The sequence below is a fragment of the Sturnira hondurensis genome, unplaced genomic scaffold (assembly GCF_014824575.4).
Source record: "Sturnira hondurensis isolate 20B ecotype Veracruz unplaced genomic scaffold, ASM1482457v3 Scaffold0003801, whole genome shotgun sequence".
NCBI lineage: Eukaryota > Metazoa > Chordata > Mammalia > Chiroptera > Phyllostomidae > Sturnira > Sturnira hondurensis.
In genome coordinates, this window is record NW_028076432.1 from 7,277,944 (window position 1) to 7,300,413 (window position 22,470).

A 22,470-nucleotide genomic window follows, 5' to 3' on the forward strand; every position below is an offset into this window, starting at 1 on the left:
ATTTAATCCCTTTTTTCCAAAGGGAAAAAGTGCTCTTAGTTCTACTTGGCTGGGCTTGCAGAGGCCAGCGGCTGTAGAACAATGTGACCTCAGTGACCAACACTGCACATTCACCCAAACATTGGCTCTCCTGCGGACAGACGTGCGGAGTCGGAGTCGGACGGAGGCTGGCGCGTCCCAGAGTACCGTACTTACACCTTCCGCTCCCGTACAGCCTCGGACTCAGAGAGACTGTGCGCGCCTCCGCCTCCGCCGTCTTGAGGGAGCGCGCACGCTCCGCCTCTCCCCGCCCCCGGTGCGCGCCCCGCCCCCTTGAGCTGCCATTCGCCGAGCGCTCAACTTCCGAGGACTTCGGCCTAGAGTAACCCCACTGGGGTGACCTTTCCCCTTCATTCCCCACCCCCAGCGCCCCGCCCCGTGAGCCCGCTGTGGTTGGGCGAGCGCGCTGGTCCCTCCTTCCCACCTCCCTCCCCAACTTCGGCTCACCCCTCTGGGTCCCCTCCGTACGACTCCTCGTCATGGCGGCTCTCAGCAAGTCCATCCCTCATAACTGCTACGAGATCGGCCACACTTGGCACCCTTCCTGCGGGGTTTCCTTCTTGCACATCACTGGGGGCGCCCTGGAGGAGTCCCTGAAGATCTATATCCCCCTGTACTTGGTGAGACCCGTCAGCCCCTCGCCCGGGGCGAGTTTAGTGTGGAGGATGGGCCGGGGGTGCAGTCCTACTCCGAGAAGCCTGGGGGGCTCGACCTGTGTCTGTATCTCATTTGGAGAAGTCACAGTGCTCCCCCCCCCCGCCTTTGGTGGTAGAGGGTAGTGGGATGGGGAGGTTGCAAAGGGCGGATATCCCAAAACGTACCCGGAACAGAAGGGGGAAGGGAATTAGAGGTTGAGCTGTCATCTAAATGCCTGTAGTTGGGAAGAGGATGGGCTTCAACGCTGGGATTAAGTTTAGAACACTTAAAATTGTGGTTACAGGGGCCTGCGTTATTTTTCCTCTCTTCTGCCTGGAAATGGAGAGGTCAGTGAAATAGCCCGCAATCAATCTTTATATAAGTCCCTCTGTACCCCCACCCCCATTTTTTAAAGGGCAGATTTGACAGCAAGTCGCGATTACCCCAGATCTTGTCTCATTTTGGAATGACAGGATTGTGGCTTGAAGGTTTTGCAAGTTTTTATGCAAGTTTTTATGCAAGTTCACAGAGTAGACACCGGTTGAGATTTTGTGTGGCGATTTAAAGGGTGGTTCCAGTTCTCGAGTAGTGAAGGTGATTAGGAGATCTTACTTTGTGTCATCTAGATCCTTTATTACACAGCTTTACATGTAGGGTAATCTAAGTTTAGAGTTTTTATTTTGTATTTTTAAAAAAGATTTATTTTTTGAGAGAAGAAGGGAGGGATAAAGAGAGTGAAAGTAACCTTGATGTGTGAGAGGAAACATCCGTGGGTTGCCTCTCGTGCCCCCCAACTGGAGACTTACCCGCAACGCAGGCATGTGCCCTGACCAGGAATCCAACCTGTAATTTCTACGTTTGTAGGCCAGCACTCAATCCACTGAGCCACACCAGTCAAGGCTAAGTNTAGAGTTTTTATTTTGTATTTTTAAAAAAGATTTATTTTTTGAGAGAAGAAGGGAGGGATAAAGAGAGTGAAAGTAACCTTGATGTGTGAGAGGAAACATCCGTGGGTTGCCTCTCGTGCCCCCCAACTGGAGACTTACCCGCAACGCAGGCATGTGCGCTGACCAGGAATCCAACCTGTAATCTCTACGTTTGTAGGCCAGCACTCAATCCACTGAGCCACACCAGTCAAGGCTAAGTTTGGAGGTTTTAATAGGGACTATTGGGAAATATGTGTATGTGTCAGTGAGAACTGGTAGGAAGTTTGTACTTAAATACTCTCACCAGCATCTCCCGCCCGCCCCCAATAACCTTGTCCTTAATATTAAAGATTTATTACTTTGGTTATTGAAGTTCAGTCTCTTATTTTCTTGCCCAATAGAGTCTGTGCCCTAAGAAGGTAGAGATCATATTTTTTTTGTATGTTTTGTAAAAGTTTCATTCAGTATTCAATGGATGGTCACTTCTTCTCATTGAGTTTGGACTTACACCTTATTATGCCTAGAAGTGTGTCATACTTGTAATTGTAGTACTTTAACAGCTTATTTATTGTAGAGATAACACAGGAGAAGATTTTCTACAACTTTTTTCTACAACTTTCTCTGAGATTGCAGACGCCAGTTTTGTTTTATCCTATAGAGTGATACTTTTAGTGTGTTAGGAAGTGTGTTAGGATAAAGTGTGTTAGGATAAAGTGTGTTCCTATAGTGTGTTAGGAATCCCCTGGGGGATCATGTTAAAATGAGGGTTCTGGTTCAGTACATTTGGGTGGGGCCTGAGATTCTGTAGGCCTGACACACTGCTGGGTAATATTGATGCGGCTGGACTAGAAGCCTCACATTGAATAGTAAGGTTTGAGAGTGGGGCTTGATAATAAACTTATTATTGGAGCTGGAAATTCCTCCCTTGATCTCCAAAGGGAAAGATTCACATTTATCTGCTTTTCCACATGAGTTGTGGCCAGTCTGTAGCTCAGTATTTTTGTTCTTAATAGAACATCTACAAGTATTTTCTAGCTCTTGTTATGTTCAGTAATACAAAAGGAATTTTTCTGCCCTTACAGGGTTATGAAGTAGGTAGGGAGAGAGCTTATGCTATGTAATTTCTCCATTGTAATTCCATAGCACTTTTATAAGGCCCCATTCATTCATTTGACAACTGTTAAGTGCTGGACAGTTATCATATCTACAACCTAGACAATTTATTGGTCTCTTCCATGACAGGGAAGTTCAGAGAAGCAACAGGCACATCTGTCCTTCTATTCCAACAGTTGAGGTTGAGGCAGGGGTGTCAGGAAAGGTTTGCCTCCCATACCCACAACCTAGGTATATGCCCTGACTGGGGATCAAACTCAGCATTTTGGTGTATGGATAATGCTCCAACCAACTGAGCAGCTCAGCTAGGGCAGAAGTGGGCTTTTAAAAGGGATTAGGGACTTGTGCATTTGAATCTTGGCTCCATCAGTTACTAGCTGTTTGACTTTTTGCATGTTAACTTTGTCTTTCTTTGTAAGAATTGAGTGAAATAATGCATTGAAGATAGATCCTATTTTCTGATTCATAATAGGTCTTAAATAACTAGGCATTTTTGCAGGCAATTATTATACCCATGTTTTAGGGCTGTTATGAGGATATAAATGGGATAATAGTATGTAGGAACAGCAGCTTTCACATAGTAGGGCCCTAATAAAGTGTTGCAGTTGTTAAAATAGTGCATTCATTATAATCAGTATCTCTCCTGTTGGAATTGTGTTTGTCTTCAGCACTAGCACAGTCCTTCAGTTAAGTCCTTAATAAGTGTCTGAATGGTTATAGGTATGAATGAATGAGCTCATGAATAGCTCAGGAATATGGAGATATTTGTCAGGTCTAAGGTAGCACCGGAGAGAATGGAAGGACAATTTTAGAGGCATATGACAAGAGGCATTTCACAGAAAGGACGAAAATGGCTTAGAGACCGACAGTGTTAGGGTCAGTGTGATGATCTGTTTATGCTTCTAGGGTTTCAAGTCATTGATGCTTTGCCATCGTTGATAGAAAAGGGGGAGTTTTGAAGGAAAGCTAATTTGGGGGAAAATTTCAATCAAATGTTTTCCGGACCCTATAAAATGGGTCTTGTAAATTTGCTTTTCATTTGAAATATTACTTTATGTTTTGAACTAAACTGATTGCTTTTGTTTCTTTCATGTATCTTCTATTGTTCAATATATCTGCTCTCTTGCTTCTTTTTCATTTGGATGTCTGCAGCTGTTCTTAGTGTTCACTTTAAAATGCTTAAGCCATGTTGAAATGTAGATACACTAATCCTTTTAATAGTGAATCTTTGTGTTTTCACAATTTGTAAAGAACCTCAATACTCATCATCAAGTCACTTCATGTATTTTTAAAAAAGAATCCTACGTATGTTGTAATATATGCCGACAATTTATGCCTGTTCCAGAAATGTATTTCAGAAAGTTTCTTGAATGTTAACTATTGCCACACACTTACAATAAGTGGTACCCCTCACCATACACATACATATGAAAATGTTGTTAAAGTGTTTAAATTCTAGGCTGTCACTAAAATTAATGAAAGCATGGTGCCCTCCTTAATTCGTGACATGTTTAGAATACATAATTGTCCATTTAGGGGGATTCTGTGCTGTTCAGGTTCTTAGGTGTCTTCTCTAAGAAGGAAAACTTGTTCACTTATCTCAGGTTGTTGTAAGGCCTTTCTTAATTTTGTTATTTTTAGGTGACTTTCTTCAGGATCACCAGATTAGGGTATTGGCATTTACCGTTAGATAACTCCAAAGGAGAACCTTTTGCATTTTGGGGAAGGAATGAATTAAAAACTTGCTTTTTAAAATTGACCTTTAAATGTTTGTTTGCACCCTTCTTTAAAGTATGAAAATGTTTAGTTAATATTTATTCCCTTTGAACCTTTTAATCTAACAAATTCGTTAGAATATAGAGGGTCAGTTAATCACTTCTAGACTCAATAAAATTTAAACAAGAACTGGAATTTTTAGAAATTAAAAAAAACAACCTATGGACAGTCATTCGTTGCTAAGGGCTTGAAGACCGTTGACTGTGAAGAAATCAGTTCAGTGATATGGAATGAGTTTATTTTTTAAATATTCTCATACAGTTGTATTTTATGGGGAAAGTGGTAATTATACAATATGTCCAGAACTTAACTACAATTACAAGAGGCTGTTCAGATTTCTGAGCTTCAGTATGACTGACTTAGGTGGCGAGATTCTGGATTCTGGAATCAGATTGCCTATGTTAGAATTCTAGCTTACTGCTCACTAGCTGGGTAACCCCAGAGAAATTATCTAACTGTTGTAAGCTTCAGTTTCGCTGTCTGTAGTATTGGAGGAATGGTAAATTTTCACTCCAGAGGTCCTGGTAAGGATTAAATGAGACATAATGTGTAAAGGGCTTCTGGCACGTAGTATGGACTAAATTTTTAAAGGCAGTAGCTTAGCTGATTGTCTGGAGAAAACGAGAACGGCAATGAGACTTTTAAAAGTTTTTGGTAATAGGCCATTTATTTTTTTACGAGAGAGAGGAGAGGAGAAGAGAAGTGAGGGAAGGGGAGGCGTTATTGAGGAGTACCAACTGCTGAGAATATCTGTCTGGATTATTTGACCTTTGGAGTTCATGGAATTTTTAAATATGTGGACTAATCTTCCTGTGATCTTTGCCTGAAGCCTAGCTTAGGGGGCAGATTTGGTAAATGAGTAAATGAGTAAATGATGATATTTATACTATTTGTTCTACCTTTGGGGCTGTAACAGTCATTTGGTCTTTTTCTTTTAAATGAGCCATTAAATGATGAATTTTTCTCATTACATAACCTTTTGAGTTTGTTAAACTTATTTTCATATGTGACTTCTTGTTGGTTATTATTAACCTGAGGAATGCTCATTTTTGAAGTAGAAGTAGAAAAAGAAAGAAGCAGTTAGACAGGAAGAGATCGAGAAGAGCGTGTAGTGTTGCAGAGGCTTTAAGCAGCAAATGTTGGGAGGCATTGTCAGGGTAACAGGTGGGGAGAGCGTGGGCTTGAATCTCCGTCCTGCCACTCATTAACTTTCTAATCTTGAGTGAGGTTCTTAATGTGTGGGAACCTCAGTGTCTCATGTATAAAATGGGGTGAAAATACCTATCTTATACTTTTAACATATAAATCAGCTCTTGTTATTCTTCTGCTCAGAACCCTTGTGTCTTTCCATCCCAGGGAAATGTGAAAGTCTTTACCACGTTCCTTAGAGTCTTATGTGATCTGGCTCTTGCTTATTGGATTGCATTTCATACAATTTTCACTTTTGCTTATTCACTTCTAATAGATATAATCACGCTACTTATGTATTTTTGTAATCTAAATTTTGTTATTTAGAACAGGGCTCTTGATTTTTGGGAAATATCTTAAGTTGGATAACAAATTGTCAAAAGAAGTGAACATTTCTAAGGAGTGAATAACTGGAGAAAAAACCTTGCTTTATATTTGTGCATGAACAATATACATATAAGTAATTGCTTTTATTGATTGTGAAAGAAAACCTGGACTGAAGGTCTGGAGCGTAAACTTATGTTCTATAAGTCTATCCGTGTAAGCTTTGCTACTGATAAAATGTGATAAGACTTTTATAATTGATTTGTAATTTGTTCATCGAATATTTATTATCTACCAGGCATTGTGTTAGGTGATAATTGGGACAGGAGAGTTAATTGAAGTGATTGCTTAACAAAGAACTAAATGAAAAGTTTTGGAAAGTCTTTTCAAAGTGTGTTGGTGCCATTTCTTGCATTACTTATATAGTATAGTGAATGTAAAATATGTTTACATCCCAAGGACTATACTGGGTACATAGTAATTCATAATATTAGTTGATTCTTCGATAATTGAGTCTTTTAAAAATTTATCTATTTAATACATATTTTAATTGCATTTATTTGGATGGCATTGGATAATTAGGAGGCTTAAAATATTTGATCGTAACATAGTATTTGTATTCAAGATTTTGTTGAATATCTGTAGGTCAAATTTTTAAATCATCTTTTATTCATTTGCCAATTTTAGCTTTCTACTAATTGATCTCTTCTAAAAGAGTGTTGTGATTTAAGATTTTTTTGTACTTTTTTCTTTATGCTTAATATGAGATGAATCTGTTTCATCTTGGGAAACTAGGAGTATAGTTAATGGGTATTTATTAATTAACCTTATTAGTTATTCAAATTAGTATTATAAATTGATACTACAAATCATATATGAGGCTCATAATTATACTCGAGGAGAATCAATAATTGAAGTGAATGAAAACAGATTTTAAGTAATTTTGCTTTCAACAGCATTGAAAACATTCAGTAAAATGAATTTATGTGTGAGAAAAAGGCATGAACAGAAGGAAGAATGCTAGATCAAGTGTCATCAGATTAGAACAGGTTCCTTGGTAAGAATGCCAAATTTACAGTGCTTTTCAGCTTATTACCACGTATTTTGTATAGCCTGTTGACTCATTACATGTCAGGTTGCTTTGGTTTCTTGATTCCAACTAGATATTTGGGGTTTGGATTGTGATTAGTCCAGTTTGGGAATTGTTTGGAATGATTCTGGGACTGTTGGCAGTGACGGAGGAAGTCTTGTTCTGATCGTTCTTGATTTCTAAACCTTGAAGTAAATAGACCTGTATTTCAGAAACTCTCAAGCCCAGCAAGTGTTGAATTAATCTGGATCAGACTGAATTTTGGATTGTCCCCACAGCTCTATTTTGGAGCACATGGAATGTTACTGTAACTGTTCACCCTAAATCTTTATTTCCTTTCATTCTCTCTTTTCTACCTTCATTTCATTCTCTAAAAATTACAGATTGCCTATAATGTGTCAGAACTATGGGTTCTGACACATAGTAGTTCTAACTACTATGTGTCAGATGTATATGGATGTTACAGTTAAGGGGGAAGATAGACTTAAAAGAATTGTATAAAAAATTTCAACTGTCATAAGTGCTATTAAAAAGTACCGGGTGTGGCCCTTCTGCTTGAGGGGTCGGCCACCTAAAAAAAAAGTACAGGGTGTTATAGTAGAGGGCGGTACAAGAGGACCCATTGCATTGGGGTGGGTTTGGGAAGGCTTTCCCAAAGAAGTGACAAGTATATGAATATATATCTTGTGAATGTTTCTTAGGCCATTAGTTTGTAGAAAGAGAGGTCATTTGATGGTTTCCTAAGTCCAACACCCTGGCCAAGAATTTGATTTCTTCCCTTTAGACTTTGGGCTCTGCTGGAACTTGAGGCCGGTGGTGGTAATTAAACATCTCAGACCACACAAATACTGTGATTAACAGATTCTCTGAAATTGAACCTGTATTCTAATAAAGTCTATATTTTCAATGAAAATAGTCAGAAAATTTTAGTGAAAAGTTTTCAAAAAACTGTTTTAACAACCTCTTTTTGTTTTTAGCCTTGAAGGTAAGGTTGTTTTAGACAAAACTGTGAGGTCTGAGTAGATAAGCATCTTTATTAAATTTTATTTTTGTCATGGTTAACTTTGTAGTTTAATTTTTCTTCTGGCTCAGTAAGATGGTTTAGTAAGTTATCCCCATCAAAAAATAGTAAGAGTTGTTGTCCCCATCAAAAAATTTATCAGATAGTTGGTGGGCTAATTTTCAAGCTTTAGCATGAGTGAGTTTTAGCAAATGTGTGAGTACAAGTGCAGTTTAAACCTTTGGGGAATGGCTTTTCTTCTGTTAATGGAATTTTATATATCAACAGATGATGAGTCAGTTTGGTATTTTTTAGTTAACATAGTTCCCTGATTCCTGTGATCTCTTCTCTTGCTCAATTGTCTCTACTTCTCTGGCTTGAGTTATTAGTTTGCTTAAGTTCTGTTTTAAGGATTCATTTCAGCACACCCAATGTTCTTATTGGAGAGACTGGAATATTTATTTGTGTATACCTTCTATTTTTCATATGCATGAAGTTCTTCATTAAGAAGTATATTAGAATTTTTCTTCATTAACTAAGGTATTTTGTATTAGAGTTCATGATACAAAAGTATGCAGAAGATGGCAGGATATAAAAATATTTTGATTTAGGATTGTCATATTTAATGGTGAATGATATCAATAAGTTGAAATAACAGTTGCGTATTATCAAGTCTGCCCCTAAATTGTCAAAAATATTAATATTACTTAGTTTAGAACATGGCTACAATATACACAGGGCTCAGTCCGAGTCTTGTTCTTCATCATATTTTGTCTCAATATTACATCTAAAGTATATTTCCAGGTTTATCTTTAAAGCCTAAGTCATCTTCCATATAAATTTGAAAGTGGCCCTTTCAGAGAGTAAGACTTGATTTGAGGGTCATCACTAAAACATTTTTATGATTTTTATTATAGGGAGGCCTTGTAGTAAGTAACTAAGGGAAGCTTTTGAAGATTTGCTTGTATTTACTTGTATATATTATTAACACAGTTACCCTAGGTTTTTTACATATATCAGGTTGTATTTCTCCTATATATATATTTTTTTTTCAGAATGGGTAGCCTGAAGTCTTATAGGGGCTAATAAATCACAGTTTTTTCTTTGTAACATGTGCTGTGGATGAGTGCTATTCCTCCTCATCTAGAACATGTTGGACTTCACCATCATTCATGGTGGTTGAGAGCATGAGCTCTGGGGCCACCTACCTGGTGTTCAGTCCCTGTTCTGCCGCTAGCTGGTTGTGTGACTTCAGTTACAGTCTCTATTAATACTAATAATTAATATTAATGATTAAGAATAATAAGATACTAATAATTAATGTGTACATGTGCTCTTACAATTACTACATGGCTGGAACAGGTACTGCTTTGTTATTTGGTTAGATCGTTGCTTCCTAACCTTTCTTCATACTGTTTTGTGCTGTGGTGTACATAGAAAAAGATAATACTGTGTGGCATGACAGGGAAAACTGAGATATTTTTATCACCCTGAGCCGTTACCCCTGGCCTGGCTCTCCAGACTGCTGAGGGGATTGGTGTTTCAGGCCCCTGGTAAACCCTGGTTGGAAGCTCAGAGATAGAGAACCGTGATGATAAGGTCTTAGGATATTTCTCATGTTTCATGTTAGATTTTTTCTGTTTCTCACAGTAGACTGATCAGTTTGGTCTACCGATATTGCAAATATCTACAGGTTTCCCACTGTATTGTTTAGTGGATATGTAGGTGTTTTGCGGTATTTGTGATTACAGATAGTGCTATGAATATAACTTCTGGTGGAAATGAACACTTCTCTTGAGTATATATGTAGAGGTGGATTGCTGGATCATAGATTAAGTATACACTTAGTTTCATTAGATGATGTCAGTTTCCCAAAGTAATTGTGCAGTTTTACATCCCCTCCAGCAATGTGTGAGGTACGAGTTACTTTATTTCAGACAGCACTTGGCATTATCAGTGCTTTTCATTTTTGTCATCCTGGTGTGCGTTTAGTGGTATTTCATTGTGTAGTTCTCTGATGACTAATGATGCTGAGCACATGTCATATGCCTGTTGGCCATGGGAATGACAGCTTTTTATTGTAAGTTTTACTTTGAAGTAACTCTGATTCCTTATGCAGTTGTCAGATATAATAGAGAAGTACTTCTAAGATTGGGTTCCTCTCAGTGGTAACATCTTGCAAAATGATAGTAAGATTTGCCACCAAAATATGCCATTGATATAGTCAAGATGTAGAACATTTCCATTACTGTGAGGAGTCCTTATGTTGCCTCTTATAGCCACACCCACTCCCCTTCCACTTCCTCACTTTCCTGACCACGTCTTTTCCTTGGCAACCATTAATGCTGTATAAATGTAATCATTTTGGAATTGTCTTTTTTAATTCACAATAATATTCTGGAAATTCATCAAGATTGTTTCATGTATCACTACCTTATTTCTTTTCATTGCTAAGTGGTGTTCTATGGTGTTTTTTTTTAAGATTTAAAAAAAATTTTTTAGAAAGAGGAGAAGGAAAGGAGAGAGAGAGAGAGATATCCATGTATTACCTTTTGCACGCCCCCAACTGGGGACCTGGCCTGCAATGCAGGCATGTGCCCTGTCTGGGAATTGAACCAGTGACCCTTAGGTTCGCAGGCTGACACTCAATCCACTGAGCCACACCAGCCAGGGCAGGATACACCACAGTTTTTAAACTGTTCACCTCTTGAATGACATTTGGGTTATTTCCAATTTCAGACAGTTACAAACAAAGCTGCCATAAACATTTGTGCACAAATTTTGTGTGAATATGCATTTTCATTTCTCTAGGATAAACACCCAGGACTGCAGTTTTTGGGTCATATGATAGTTGCTTCTTGAGATTTTTAAGAAAATGTGAAACTTCTTACCAGAATGTCTGTGCCATTTTCTTTGTATTCCCACCCACCATGGCATGAATTTCTCTGCATCCTTGCCATATTTGGTATTTTCAGTATTTTTAAATTTTAGCCATTATGATAGTTGTATAGTGATAGCACATTATGGTTTTGATTTGCATTTCCTTAATGGTTGATGTTCTTATCTTCCATTTGCGTATCCTCTGGTGAAATGTCTGTTCATGTGTTTTGCCATTGTTTTTTTTTTTAACTGTTGAGTAAAAACAGTAAAATATTGTTTTTTAGATTTTCTTTTATATTCTAGATATTAGTCTTTCTTCTGGATATGTAGTTTACAAGTATTTTTCCCCATTCTGTAGCTGGTCTTTTAATCTCCTTTTTTCCCCACAGTTTTTTATTGTTGTTCAAGTATCTTTTAATATTCTTAACAGGTTTTTCACAGTTAGTTTTGAAAGACAAAATTACACTTAATATTGAAGTCTAATTTACAGTTTTTCCTTTTATGAATTGGCTTTTGGTATGAAGTCCAAGAACTCTTTGCCTAGCCTTCGATTCCTAAGATTTGCTTCAATTTTTTTCTTCTCAATTTCTGTAGTTGTATGCTTTACGTTTATGTCTGTGATCGATTTGGAATTAATTTTTGTATAAAGCATTGAGACTTGGGTTGAGGTTCACTGTTTTCTTTTTTTGCCTGTGGGTGTCCACTTGCTGCGGCACTATTTGTTGGAGGAGGCCGTCTTTTCTCCAGGGACTTGCCTTTGCGCCTTGGCAGAGATCGGTTGGATGTATTTGTGTGGGTCTGCTTCTAGGTTCTCTGTTCTGTTTCGTGAATCAATTTGTCTGTCTTTCTGCCAATATCACAAAGCCTGATTGCTATAGCTATGAGTCTTGGAATTGGGTGGACAGATTTCTCTGAGTTTATTGGGCTTTTCAAAGTTGTTTTAGCTGTTAGAGTTCCTTTGCTTTTCTATGTCAATTTCAGGGTAATCTTGTCTATAGCTGCAAAAGTCTTTCTGAGATTGTGATAGAATTTTTGTTAGACCAATGTATCACTTAGGGGGAAAATGACCTCCTTACCATGTTGAATCTTTTAACCCATGAACATTGATTTACATCTTCTTTAAATTCTTTCATTATAATTTTGCAATTTTTAGCTTACAATTCCTATATAAATGTTGTAGAGCTTTCCCTATGTATTTAATTTTTTTGAGGAAATGCACTATATTTGAGCAAATGGACTATAAATGCTACTGTACTTTTAATTTTAGTGTCCTTTGCTCTTATATAGTAATATAAGTAATGTTTATATGCTATCTTGTATCCTTTGCTTTTGCTGTACTATCTTAGTAATTCTAGGAGGTTTTTTTTTTTAATTGCTTGGGATTTTCTATGTAGAAAATCATGTTATCTGCAAATGGGGACAGTTTCTTTTCAGGAAGAGAAGGGTTTTTTTCTTTTTGAAACTACTGGACTGTATAATAGAGTACCCGATTCTACCCATTGTTAAGTCTAAAATGAAGGAGATATTACATTTCAAAATCTGAAGATGCTAAGTGAACAACCATTAAAACCGGTGAGATCGTTGAAGGTCAGTGAGTAATTAAAAATGAAACCAAAATGAAGCCAACATTACATCCACCCAATTACATCCACCCTAAGTAATTGGGTGGATGTAATGCTATTACTGGAGGTAGGAAACACAGAAATAAAAGCATTTATGGGAAATATAAAGAGTTCTACTTTGGACATACTGATTTTTTTTGATGTGTATGGTGTATCTTTATTGACATGTCCAATAGACATTTGAAGTATTGTTTAAGAATTTAGGGAAGAGGTTGGAGTTAAGATAGGAATTCCTGCTTTGAGAGAATAGATGATGTTGTGGGAGAGAGCACAGGAAGAATGAGTAGAGATCTGAGGAAGAAATATTAACAAGGAGATAGCATTTAGGGATATAATGGGAGAACAAAAAAAGTGCACTGTCAAAGAAACCATAGAAACTTCTGTCTTGTCAAAGTTCCACCAGTTAGTCAGGATCCACCTTGGAAGGTGAAATCTTCCAGACATCATCACCACCTGCCCAGGCCCACCTCTTCTTGCTTTCGTCATCCCCTAAATGTTTCTGTAGTAGTTTCTTCTTCCTCTCGTTTAGCTTTTACCACGTATAGCGTATTGTTTACAATTTTATACTCCTTGAAGGCAAGGGTTAGATCTTATTCATCGTTATTTTTCCTGTGCATGGAGTAATTCTTGGTTTAATTGAATGCAGTTGTAGATGGCCAGTTTCAGAGGCTTCAAGGGCCTAGAGTGAGCAGAGAACTGAGGTCGCCATTAGAGTTGTTGGTCACTGACCTTATTTCTAGAACGGTGAGTGGAGAGTTCTGTAGTCTTCCTTTTTTCTCAAGTCACTGACTTTTCTCGGCAGTGTTGCCTTTTCTTTACTCCCTTCCCCCCACCCCCAGTTATGCTTTTCTCACTGTTATTCCTTTGAGGCTGCTGTTTCATCGTGATGGGAAAGCACTCTTTCCCCGTGACCTGTGAGAATTCTACTGTTCTTCCCTTGACTATACTGCCTGCACTCACTCTTTGCTAAACTTCTAAGGCTCTTTGTATTATGTTGTTAATGTTTAATCATTCTTCCAATTCTCTATCCATTTCTTATCATATATTATGTTTCATAAGATTTTAGTTTTCCATAATATTAAATTGTTCTTAATAATTCATGTCTTGATTTTTACTAAATTATCTTAGGGCTTTTTGTTTTGTTTTAATCTTGAAACCTTTCTTTTAAATTCAACGTTAACACACAAAAACACTGTAGACACAAATACGTTTTTCAATCTAAATTTAAGGGATAAGTTATGATGATTCAAGGGTTGATATTCTTTATAAAATACTTGTGTGATAAACTTTTGTACAGGAGCTTGTTCTCATTTCTGTGTTTGGTGTCACAGGGTACCTACCTATGTCATGTTAGACACTTCTCAGTATGAGGGTGAGCAAAAGTAGGTGTATAGTTGCATTGTGACTTCTTTTGTTGATAAAGCTATTGTGGTAATCATAACCTGCATGTCTTTTTCCATATGGACAATTGTAAATCTCCTTTTGCCAAGCACTGTATTTGTTTTTCAGGTCTTTTTGATTTTTTTAGGCATTTATTTATTTACTTCTTAGAGAGAGAGGGAGGGAGGGAGAAAGAGAGGTAGAGAAACATCAGTGTGCGAGAGACTTTTGGTTCACAGGCCAGCACTCAATCTGGTGTGACTGAGTCACACCAGCCAGGGCTTTCAGGTCTTTAAAGTTTTTTTTATTTATTGATTGATTTGAGAGAGAGAGAGAAGGGAGACAGAGAGAGAGAAGAAGGTAGGGGATGACAGTGGGGATGGGGGTGGGAGGAGGAAGAGAGTGAGGGAGAGAGAGAGAAAAGAGAAACATTGAATTGTTGTGCCTCTCATTTATGCATTCATTGGTTGACTCTTGTATTAGCCGTGACCAGGGATCAAACCCACAACCCTGGCCTGTTGGGAGGATGCTCTAACCAATTGAGCTACGTGGCTAAGGCTCAGGCCTTTTTTTTTTCTTTAATGGGCTCTAGTAGGCCAGAAATTATTAATTTTATTTTTTGCTTTTATATTTCTAGCATGGTTTTTGTCATATAATAGTCATGTTTGAATAAGTGAATGAATTTCTCTGGTTTCTGTCCTTGAATTTTTCTAATATTTAGACTGATAAGATCTGTAATGTAATTTTGTTTTAGCATACAATTTCTATTTGAATTATACTTTATTTTTCCATTAAAAATATAGTTCATTTTTTTGTTTAGAACTTCTTGAAGTCCTTATAAATATTTACTGCAATATTTGGTGGTTACTCATTATGTGACCTGTGTTGTAGTTTCTTGCTGTATATTTTACTCATTATGCTTTAGATAAATTAAAGTATCTTCTTTTCTGTTCCAGAAATTATATTTTCATAGAGGAGCCAGTAAAACACCAATGTTTTTACTTTAATTTAAAAATATATGCTGTTGTTTAATAGCTTTCGTGTAAGGGCTAATTTAAGTGGGAACATTTGGTTGGATTAAACCAACAAGACTTTCTCTTTTCAGATTGCAGCAATTCTCCGGAAACGAAAAACAGACTATTATTTATACAGACTGCTCCCTGAGATCCTACAGTCTGCTTCATTTCTGACTGCTAACGGGGCCTTGTATATGGCCTTCTTTTGCATTTTAAGGTTGGTACTCATCATCATTACTGGAAGTTAATACAAATTCCTTTGTTGAAATGGAAACAAACAGATGTTTATGAAAATGTTGTGCAGGTCCCACTGTTTGTGTATGTTTTTCTCTCTGCGAAATGACATTTATCTCTCCCAAGGAAAGCTTATAAAAGCAGGAATTATAAACTTCTTGGCCTCAAGATGTAATATAAACGTCAAATTATGGTTGTGATTATATAGCAAAAGTGCTTTAATGTATCATAAATATTTTGAGGGGCACTATGTTTGCCAGGTCCTTGATGAGGATTTCTTAACTTTTTAGTTTTGTAGATCATGAATTCAAAGCAGTTGTCCATGATATAGGTTAAGTTCCTATGCAGTGAACAAACTTCAAAATGACTATAAAATGCTTGCAGTTATATATAAAACAGTAAGTTAACTTCTGGCATATCCTCCCGATGAAACTTGTGGTCTGATAAGTCTATATATTACCAGTGTAACATGCTTCATAAACATAGATTGGGTTAGCATTCAGGTTTTATTTTATTTCCTCTCTCCTGTCCTTCCTATTGTTCAATTACGGTTGTCCCAATTTTCCCCCATTGCTCTCCCCTGCCCCTTACTGCCCCCAGTCAATCCCCACCCCATTGTCCATGTCCATGGGTCATTTATATAGAACTCAGATTTTAGTCCTGTGATACATGTAACATAATTGTTACGTATTTACTTTTTTTCTTCTTCCCCATTGGTTGTTGAAAACCCAAACTAGTATTTTTTTTAATCTGTCAAGTTTAAAGTACTAACTACATTATCCTCATATCAGTGTTATGTAATTAGTGTTGTCCAAAGTTCTTCAGGGATGTTTTAACTGCATTAAGAATATTTCAAATGTCTTTTACAGATATTTCCCTCAGAACATTAATATTTATAAATGTTCATATTACACAGAACATAAAGATAAAGTTTATGCTATTGACTAAGGCATGTTTTCAAATTGACCTGAAAATTTGTGTAAGAAACTCTTTATTTTGTGGCCTCTGGAACGTTTCTAACACTTGTTAAAACTCTAAAAATGAAGGTATATGATAATTAGATTTTTAAAAAGTGGTAGTAAAAATATGCTGCAATATGCTATTGCAGCATATTTCTTTATATTCTGTGAACCTGTTTGGTTAAGTTGTGGAAACAAACTGCTTAAAATAAGGTCACACCTCTTTCTTGTGTAACTGAGTCATTAGTTACTTTCCTTTAATTTTTACATTCAGTAACTTACTAAGTTTTTTGTGGATTTTATATTGGAGGGAGAACTACTTCCAGTTTTCTTAGGCAGAAGGATTCTGTTGTCTGTTTTGTAAATACTGATGTAATATATGCTTAGTAGGTTTCCTAATTCTTTAAGCTAAGTTTCAATTAAAAAGATCATTTCCTCTTTGATTCTTGATCCTTACCTGTATGTGTATATATATGTTTTCCTATAATGTATCATTTAGCAGTTGACCAACTTCGTTCAGAAAACATTTTATAATTATGTGCTCCTTCCTTAGGAACATATTGTCTTTGAAAGGGGAAAGAATGTCTTTCTAACATCTCCAATTTTTTTCTCTTTAAAAATCTAAGCAGCTAATGGCTTTAAATAATGTGTGAGACAGTGTTCAGAGTCTTACTTTCAAGGGACATATTCTAGTAATGAAAAATTATACAAGTGTATAACTGAAAGCATGAACTGCTTTAGCAGATATTGTAAGAAGGAATTATGAAGGGTTGTAGAAGCAAAGAGGGAAAGACATTTGTTAAATATTTATTATGTCTTAAAAATTATAGTAATTATTGTCATAACAGTTAACATTTTCTAAATACTTTTTTATGTGCTGTACATGGTACTAGGAGATAGCTCATTTGTCTTTATCACAACTATATGAAATAGATAATCTAATTATTCCCATTTGATAGAGAAAGGAATTGAGAATATAGAGGATTTGCATAGTGAACAATGTTGGATCCAGGACATGTCTGAATGAATATGACTGAATAAACCAGCAATTTTCAAGTATTTCCATCTCATGGCACACATAGCTAATTGCTAAAATTTGCAGCACAGCAAAAAATAAATTATATTTTTTGCTGATCTGACAAAATAATTGGTATAATTTTGATTCCTTCACACTGGATGCCTATCGTTGTGTTGGCTGTTGTCATTTTTTAATTTGGCAATCTAAGGGGAAAGAGGTTAGTGCCTCTGACTAAATAGTCAATACTGCATGTTTTAAAAATCCTTGTGGGTCATCCGTGTGTCTCTTGCAGCACACCGATTGAAAATCGCTGGACTAAGTAACTGGAAGGAAGGATGCCTACTAGTTTGCAGTTGTAGTAGCCTGAATGAGAGATGGTGAGGGACTTACCTAAGTCTGGGGGCAGTAGGTTGGAGAGGAATTTGAGAGATTAATTGCATATGGAAAAAGTTAAGGGAGAAGGAAAAGCTCCTGTCACATGTGGGTGGAGAGGTAGTTGTTCGTGTCAATAACCTAGGAAAATAGAGAAGAGAAAATAAGTTCATGAGGATGGGAGAGAGGTAGAGAGTTTGGTTTTGGACATGTTGAGTTTCAGGTGCTATGGGACATTTAGTAGAGTGTGGACTGAGAAGGGAACTTCTGTTTGTAATAACTGAAATGACTAAATAAAAACTTCATACAAACACTCCAAATTTGAATTTCAGGAGGATACTTGGAAAATTCTACTCATGGAGTCCTGGTTTCGGTGCCGCTTTGCCAGCTTCTTATGTGGCCATTCTAATAGAAAGAAAAAGCAGGTAAATTTTTACATATCTACACATTTAATCAAACTGGTTAAATGTCCCCAGTGACAACTGGAAAGTTTTTTTGTTTTTCGTTTATTATAGTCCAGGTTGAAAAAATGTTGCCACATCTATTTTTCAGTCTTGCAGAGATATATGATGGAAAATTTAATTTTATACTAATGTTATTATGTTTATTAAGCCTAAAAATATAAAGATTGACATTATAGAACATTAAGATCCATTAATCTTTGTTTATTAGAAGATTAGAGAGTTCTTTGGTTGCTTAAGTAAACCTGGTGTCTACAAATTCTGATTGAAGATCTGCTCCAGGATCACAGCACCATTGTCACACCTAAGAAAAGGAATAGTGGTTTTTTAAATTATCATTTACATTTGTAGTTTGCTTCAGGCTCATTGTTAAATCTGTTATTTTTAAGGTGTGTTCCTATTTTTAAAAGTATATTTATTCTTATTTAAACTGAAAATGTGCCATGAAATGACATTTCTATAAAATGCTACAAAATGTTATGTAACTTGTCCTTTCAGGTAAATGGTTGAGTTAAAAGTTTTTTGTATAAAATAACTGTTGCCATCTCATGAACAGTTATTGCTTTGATTGTTTTGATTCCATCTTTATCCCAGAGAATTAAAATGAGGACATATATAAATCAAGGGGTCATGTATTAATCAAGATGGGGTCATCTTTTTGCATTAATTAAGATGGGGTCATATTTTTTTTCTTTTTTATTAAATTTATTGGGGTGACACTGGTTAACAAAATCACACAGGTTTCAGGTGCACAATTCTACAAAACATCATCTATAAACTGTATTGTGTGTTCACTACCCCAAGAAGGCAAGTCTGTGTCCATCACCGTTTATTCCCCCTTTACCCTCCTCTACCTCCCTCTATATTCCCCTTCCCCTGGCACCTACCAAACTATGGTACATGTCCATGAGTTTTTTGTTTTTTGCTCAATTCCTTGTTACCTGCCCCTACCATGTCAGCTCTCAGCCTGCTGTCCATCTATGAATCTGTCTCTATTTTGCTTGTTAGTCCATTTTGTTCTTTAGAGTCCACATATGAGTGAAATCATATATGGTACTTGTCTTTCTTTGACTGGCATGTTTTACTTAGCTTAATGTTCACCAGGTCTGTCCATGGTTGCAAAGGGTAAGATTTCCTGCTTTTTATGGCCAAATAGTATTCCGTTGTCTAAATGTACCACAGCTTTTTTAGCCACTCATATACTGATGGACACTTGGGTTGTTTCCCAGTGTTGGTGATTGTAAACAATGCTGCAGTGAGCATGAGGTGCACATATTTTTCGAATTAGTGTTTTTGGCTTCTTCAGTTATATTCCCAGAAGTGGAATCACTAGGTCATAAGGCAGTTCCATTTTTAATTTTTTGACATAACTCCATACTGCTTTCCCTCATGGCTGCACCAACCCGCATTCTCACTAACAGGTTTCCCTTTTAACCATATCCTTACCAACATTTGTTTGTTGACTTATCAATGATAGCCATTTTTGCAGGTGTGAGGTGATATATATCACATTGTGGTTTTCATTTGCATGTCTCTGATGCTTAGTGACACCGAACATCTTTTTATATGTCTACAGGCCATCTGTATGTCCTCTTTGAATGTTTATTCAGGTAGTTTGCTCATTTTTTTAAATTGGATTTTTTTGGTGTTGTTTAACTTCTTCATAAATTTTGGATAGTAACTCCTTATCAAATTTTGGATAGTAACCCCTTATCAGATGTATCTTTGGTGAATGTTTTCCCACTCAGTGGGTTGTCTTTTCCATTTTGTTGAAGGTTTCCTTTGCCGTGCAGAAACATTTTAGTTTGATATAGTCCCATTTTTGTTTTTCTTTGGTTTCTCTTGTCTGGGGAGATATGTCAGACAAAATATTGCTACAAGAAATCTTTGAGACTTTGTTGCTTATTTTTTCCTAGGATTTTTATATTTTTGAGTCTCACACTTAAGTCTAATCTATTTTGAGTTTAGTCTTGTGTATGGTCTAAGAAGGTTAGTTTCATATGTTTGCACGTATCTGGCCAATTTTTCAACACCATTTATTGAATAGACTGTCTTTATCTCATTGGATGTTTTTGCCTCCTTTGTCAGATATTAATTGATTATAAAGATGTGGGTTTATTTCTGGGCTTTCTGTTCTGTTGATCTCTATGTTTATATTTATGCTAGTGCCATACTTTTTCACTTACTATTGCCTTTTAATATATATAGTTTGATATCAGGTAGTGTGATTTCTCCCACCTTGTTCTTTTCCAGGATCATTATTGCCATTGGGGCTCTTTTGTGGTTCCATATAAATTTTTGGAATACTTGTTCTAGTCCTGTGAAATATGCCATTGTTATCTTGATAGGAATTGTGTTGAATCTCTAGATTGCTTTGGATAGTATGGTTATTTATATTAATGATGTTAATTTTTCCTATCCATGAATATGGTTTATGCTTTCATTTATTTGTATCTTCCTTTTTTTCAGTTTTTTAATAATTTTCAGAATGCAGGTCTTTTAGGTCTTTGGTTAAATTTATTCCTATGTATTTTATTCTTTTTGAAGCAATTATGAGTGGGATGTTTTTTTAGTTTCTCTTTCTGATAGTTCATTATTGGTGTATAACAATGCAACTGTTATTTGCAGTAGTAATTTCTGGATATTTATTTTGTACCTTGCTAGTTTGCTGAATTCACTTATCACTTCTAGTAGTTTTTTGGTAGAATCTTTAGGGTTCGCTATATACAGTATCATGTCATATGCAATTAATGACAGTTTTAATTCTTTTTTCCAATTTAAATGCCTTTTATTTCTTCTTCTTGTCTGGTTGCTGTGGCTAGGACTTTCAGTGCAGCTTTGACTGAGAGTGGTGAAAGCGGACATAACTCTCTAGTTCCCCACCTTAAAGACAGCACTTGCAGCTTTTGCCCACTGAGTATGAAGGTGGCTGTGGGTTTGTCATGTGTGGGCTTTATTACACTGAGGTATGTTTTCTCTCTTCCCACTTTGCTGAGAGTTTTTATCACAAATGGGTGCTGGCTTTATTAAATGCTTTTTCTGCATCAATTGAAGTGCTCTTGTGGTTGCTATCATTCATTTTGTTTATGTGGTATGTTACAGTTATTGATTTTCAGATATTGTACCAACTTTGCATCCTCAGAATAAATCCTATTTGATCATGGTGTATATGATCTTTTTAATATATTGCTATATCCAGTTTGCTAACATTTTGTTGAGGATTTTAGCATCTCTGTTTATGAGGGATAAACAGAGATGCTAAATTATCTTTAGCATCTGTAATTATCTTTAATTTGTAATTTCAAGATAGTTGTAATTATCTTTCTTTGCCAGTGTCTTTATCTGGTTTTCTAAAATGAGCTTGGAGTCTTCCTTTCTCTTGAAATTTTTGGAATAGTTTGAGAAGGATAGCTGTTAGTTCTTTCTTAATGTTTCTTAATATTCACCTGTGAAGCCATCCTATCCAGGACTTTTATTTGTGGGGAATTTTTGATTAGTGCTTCTCTTTCACTAGTTGTAGTCTGTCTATTCAGATTCTCTGACTTCAGTTTTGCAAGACTGTGTTTCTAGGAATTTTTCCATTACTTCCAGCTTGTCTAAATTGTCAGCATGTAGTTTTTTGTGACATCTTCTCACCATTCCTTGTATTTCTGTCGTGTCAGTTGTTACTTCTCTTTTATTTCCGATTTTATTTATTTGGATCCTATTTATTTTTTTCTTGATGAGTCTGGTTAAAGATTTGTCAGTCTTATTTATTTTTTCATATAAAAGCTCTTAGTTTTATTGATCCTTTGTATTTTTTCAGACTGTATTTTGTTTATTTCTGCTCTGATCTTTATTATTGTCTTCCTTCTACTTTGTGTTTTGCTTATATTGTTATTTTTTAAGTTCCTTTAAGTGTATAGTTTGATTGTTTGAGTTTTTTTTCTTGTTTTTTTGGAGGTAGTCCTATATTGCTATATACAGTATTTCCCTCTTAGGGCTGATCTCTCTGTGTCCCATAGATTTGGGGTTGTTGTGTTCTCATTTTCATTGCTTCAAGGTATCTTTTAATTTCTTTTTTTCATCTCATTGTTAACCCTTTCATTGTGTAGTAACATGTTATTTGGCCTCCAAGTCTTTGGTGCTTTTAAGTGTTCTTCTTGTGATTGATTTCTAGTTTCATACTGTTATGGTCAGAGAAGATGCTTGATATGATTTCAGTCTTCTTAAATTTATTGAGTCTTGTTTTGTGCCCTATCATGTTATTTACCCTAGAAAATGTTTTATATGCACACAAAAAGAACATGTATTCTGCTGCTTTGGGATGAAGTGCCCTGAAGATACCAATTAAATTCATCTGATACAGTGTATGATTTAAAACCTCCATTTCCTTGTTGATTTTCTGATTGGAAAATCTAATCACTGATGTCAATGGGGTGTTAAAATTCCTGACT

General features: G+C 36.2%; 1 protein-coding gene across 1 annotated transcript in view; it reads left to right on the top strand.

Moving 5' to 3' along the window:
• Positions 1-343: 343 nt before the first annotated feature.
• Positions 344-22,470, top strand: part of TMEM135 (transmembrane protein 135) — a 228,999-nt gene continuing 206,872 nt past the window's right edge. The window contains exons 1-3 of the mRNA XM_037042919.1: positions 344-659; positions 15,080-15,207; positions 17,906-17,998. Coding sequence (XP_036898814.1) covers positions 519-659; positions 15,080-15,207; positions 17,906-17,998 — 362 coding nt within the window. The 5' untranslated portion in view covers positions 344-518. The remainder of the gene's footprint in view (positions 660-15,079; positions 15,208-17,905; positions 17,999-22,470) is intronic.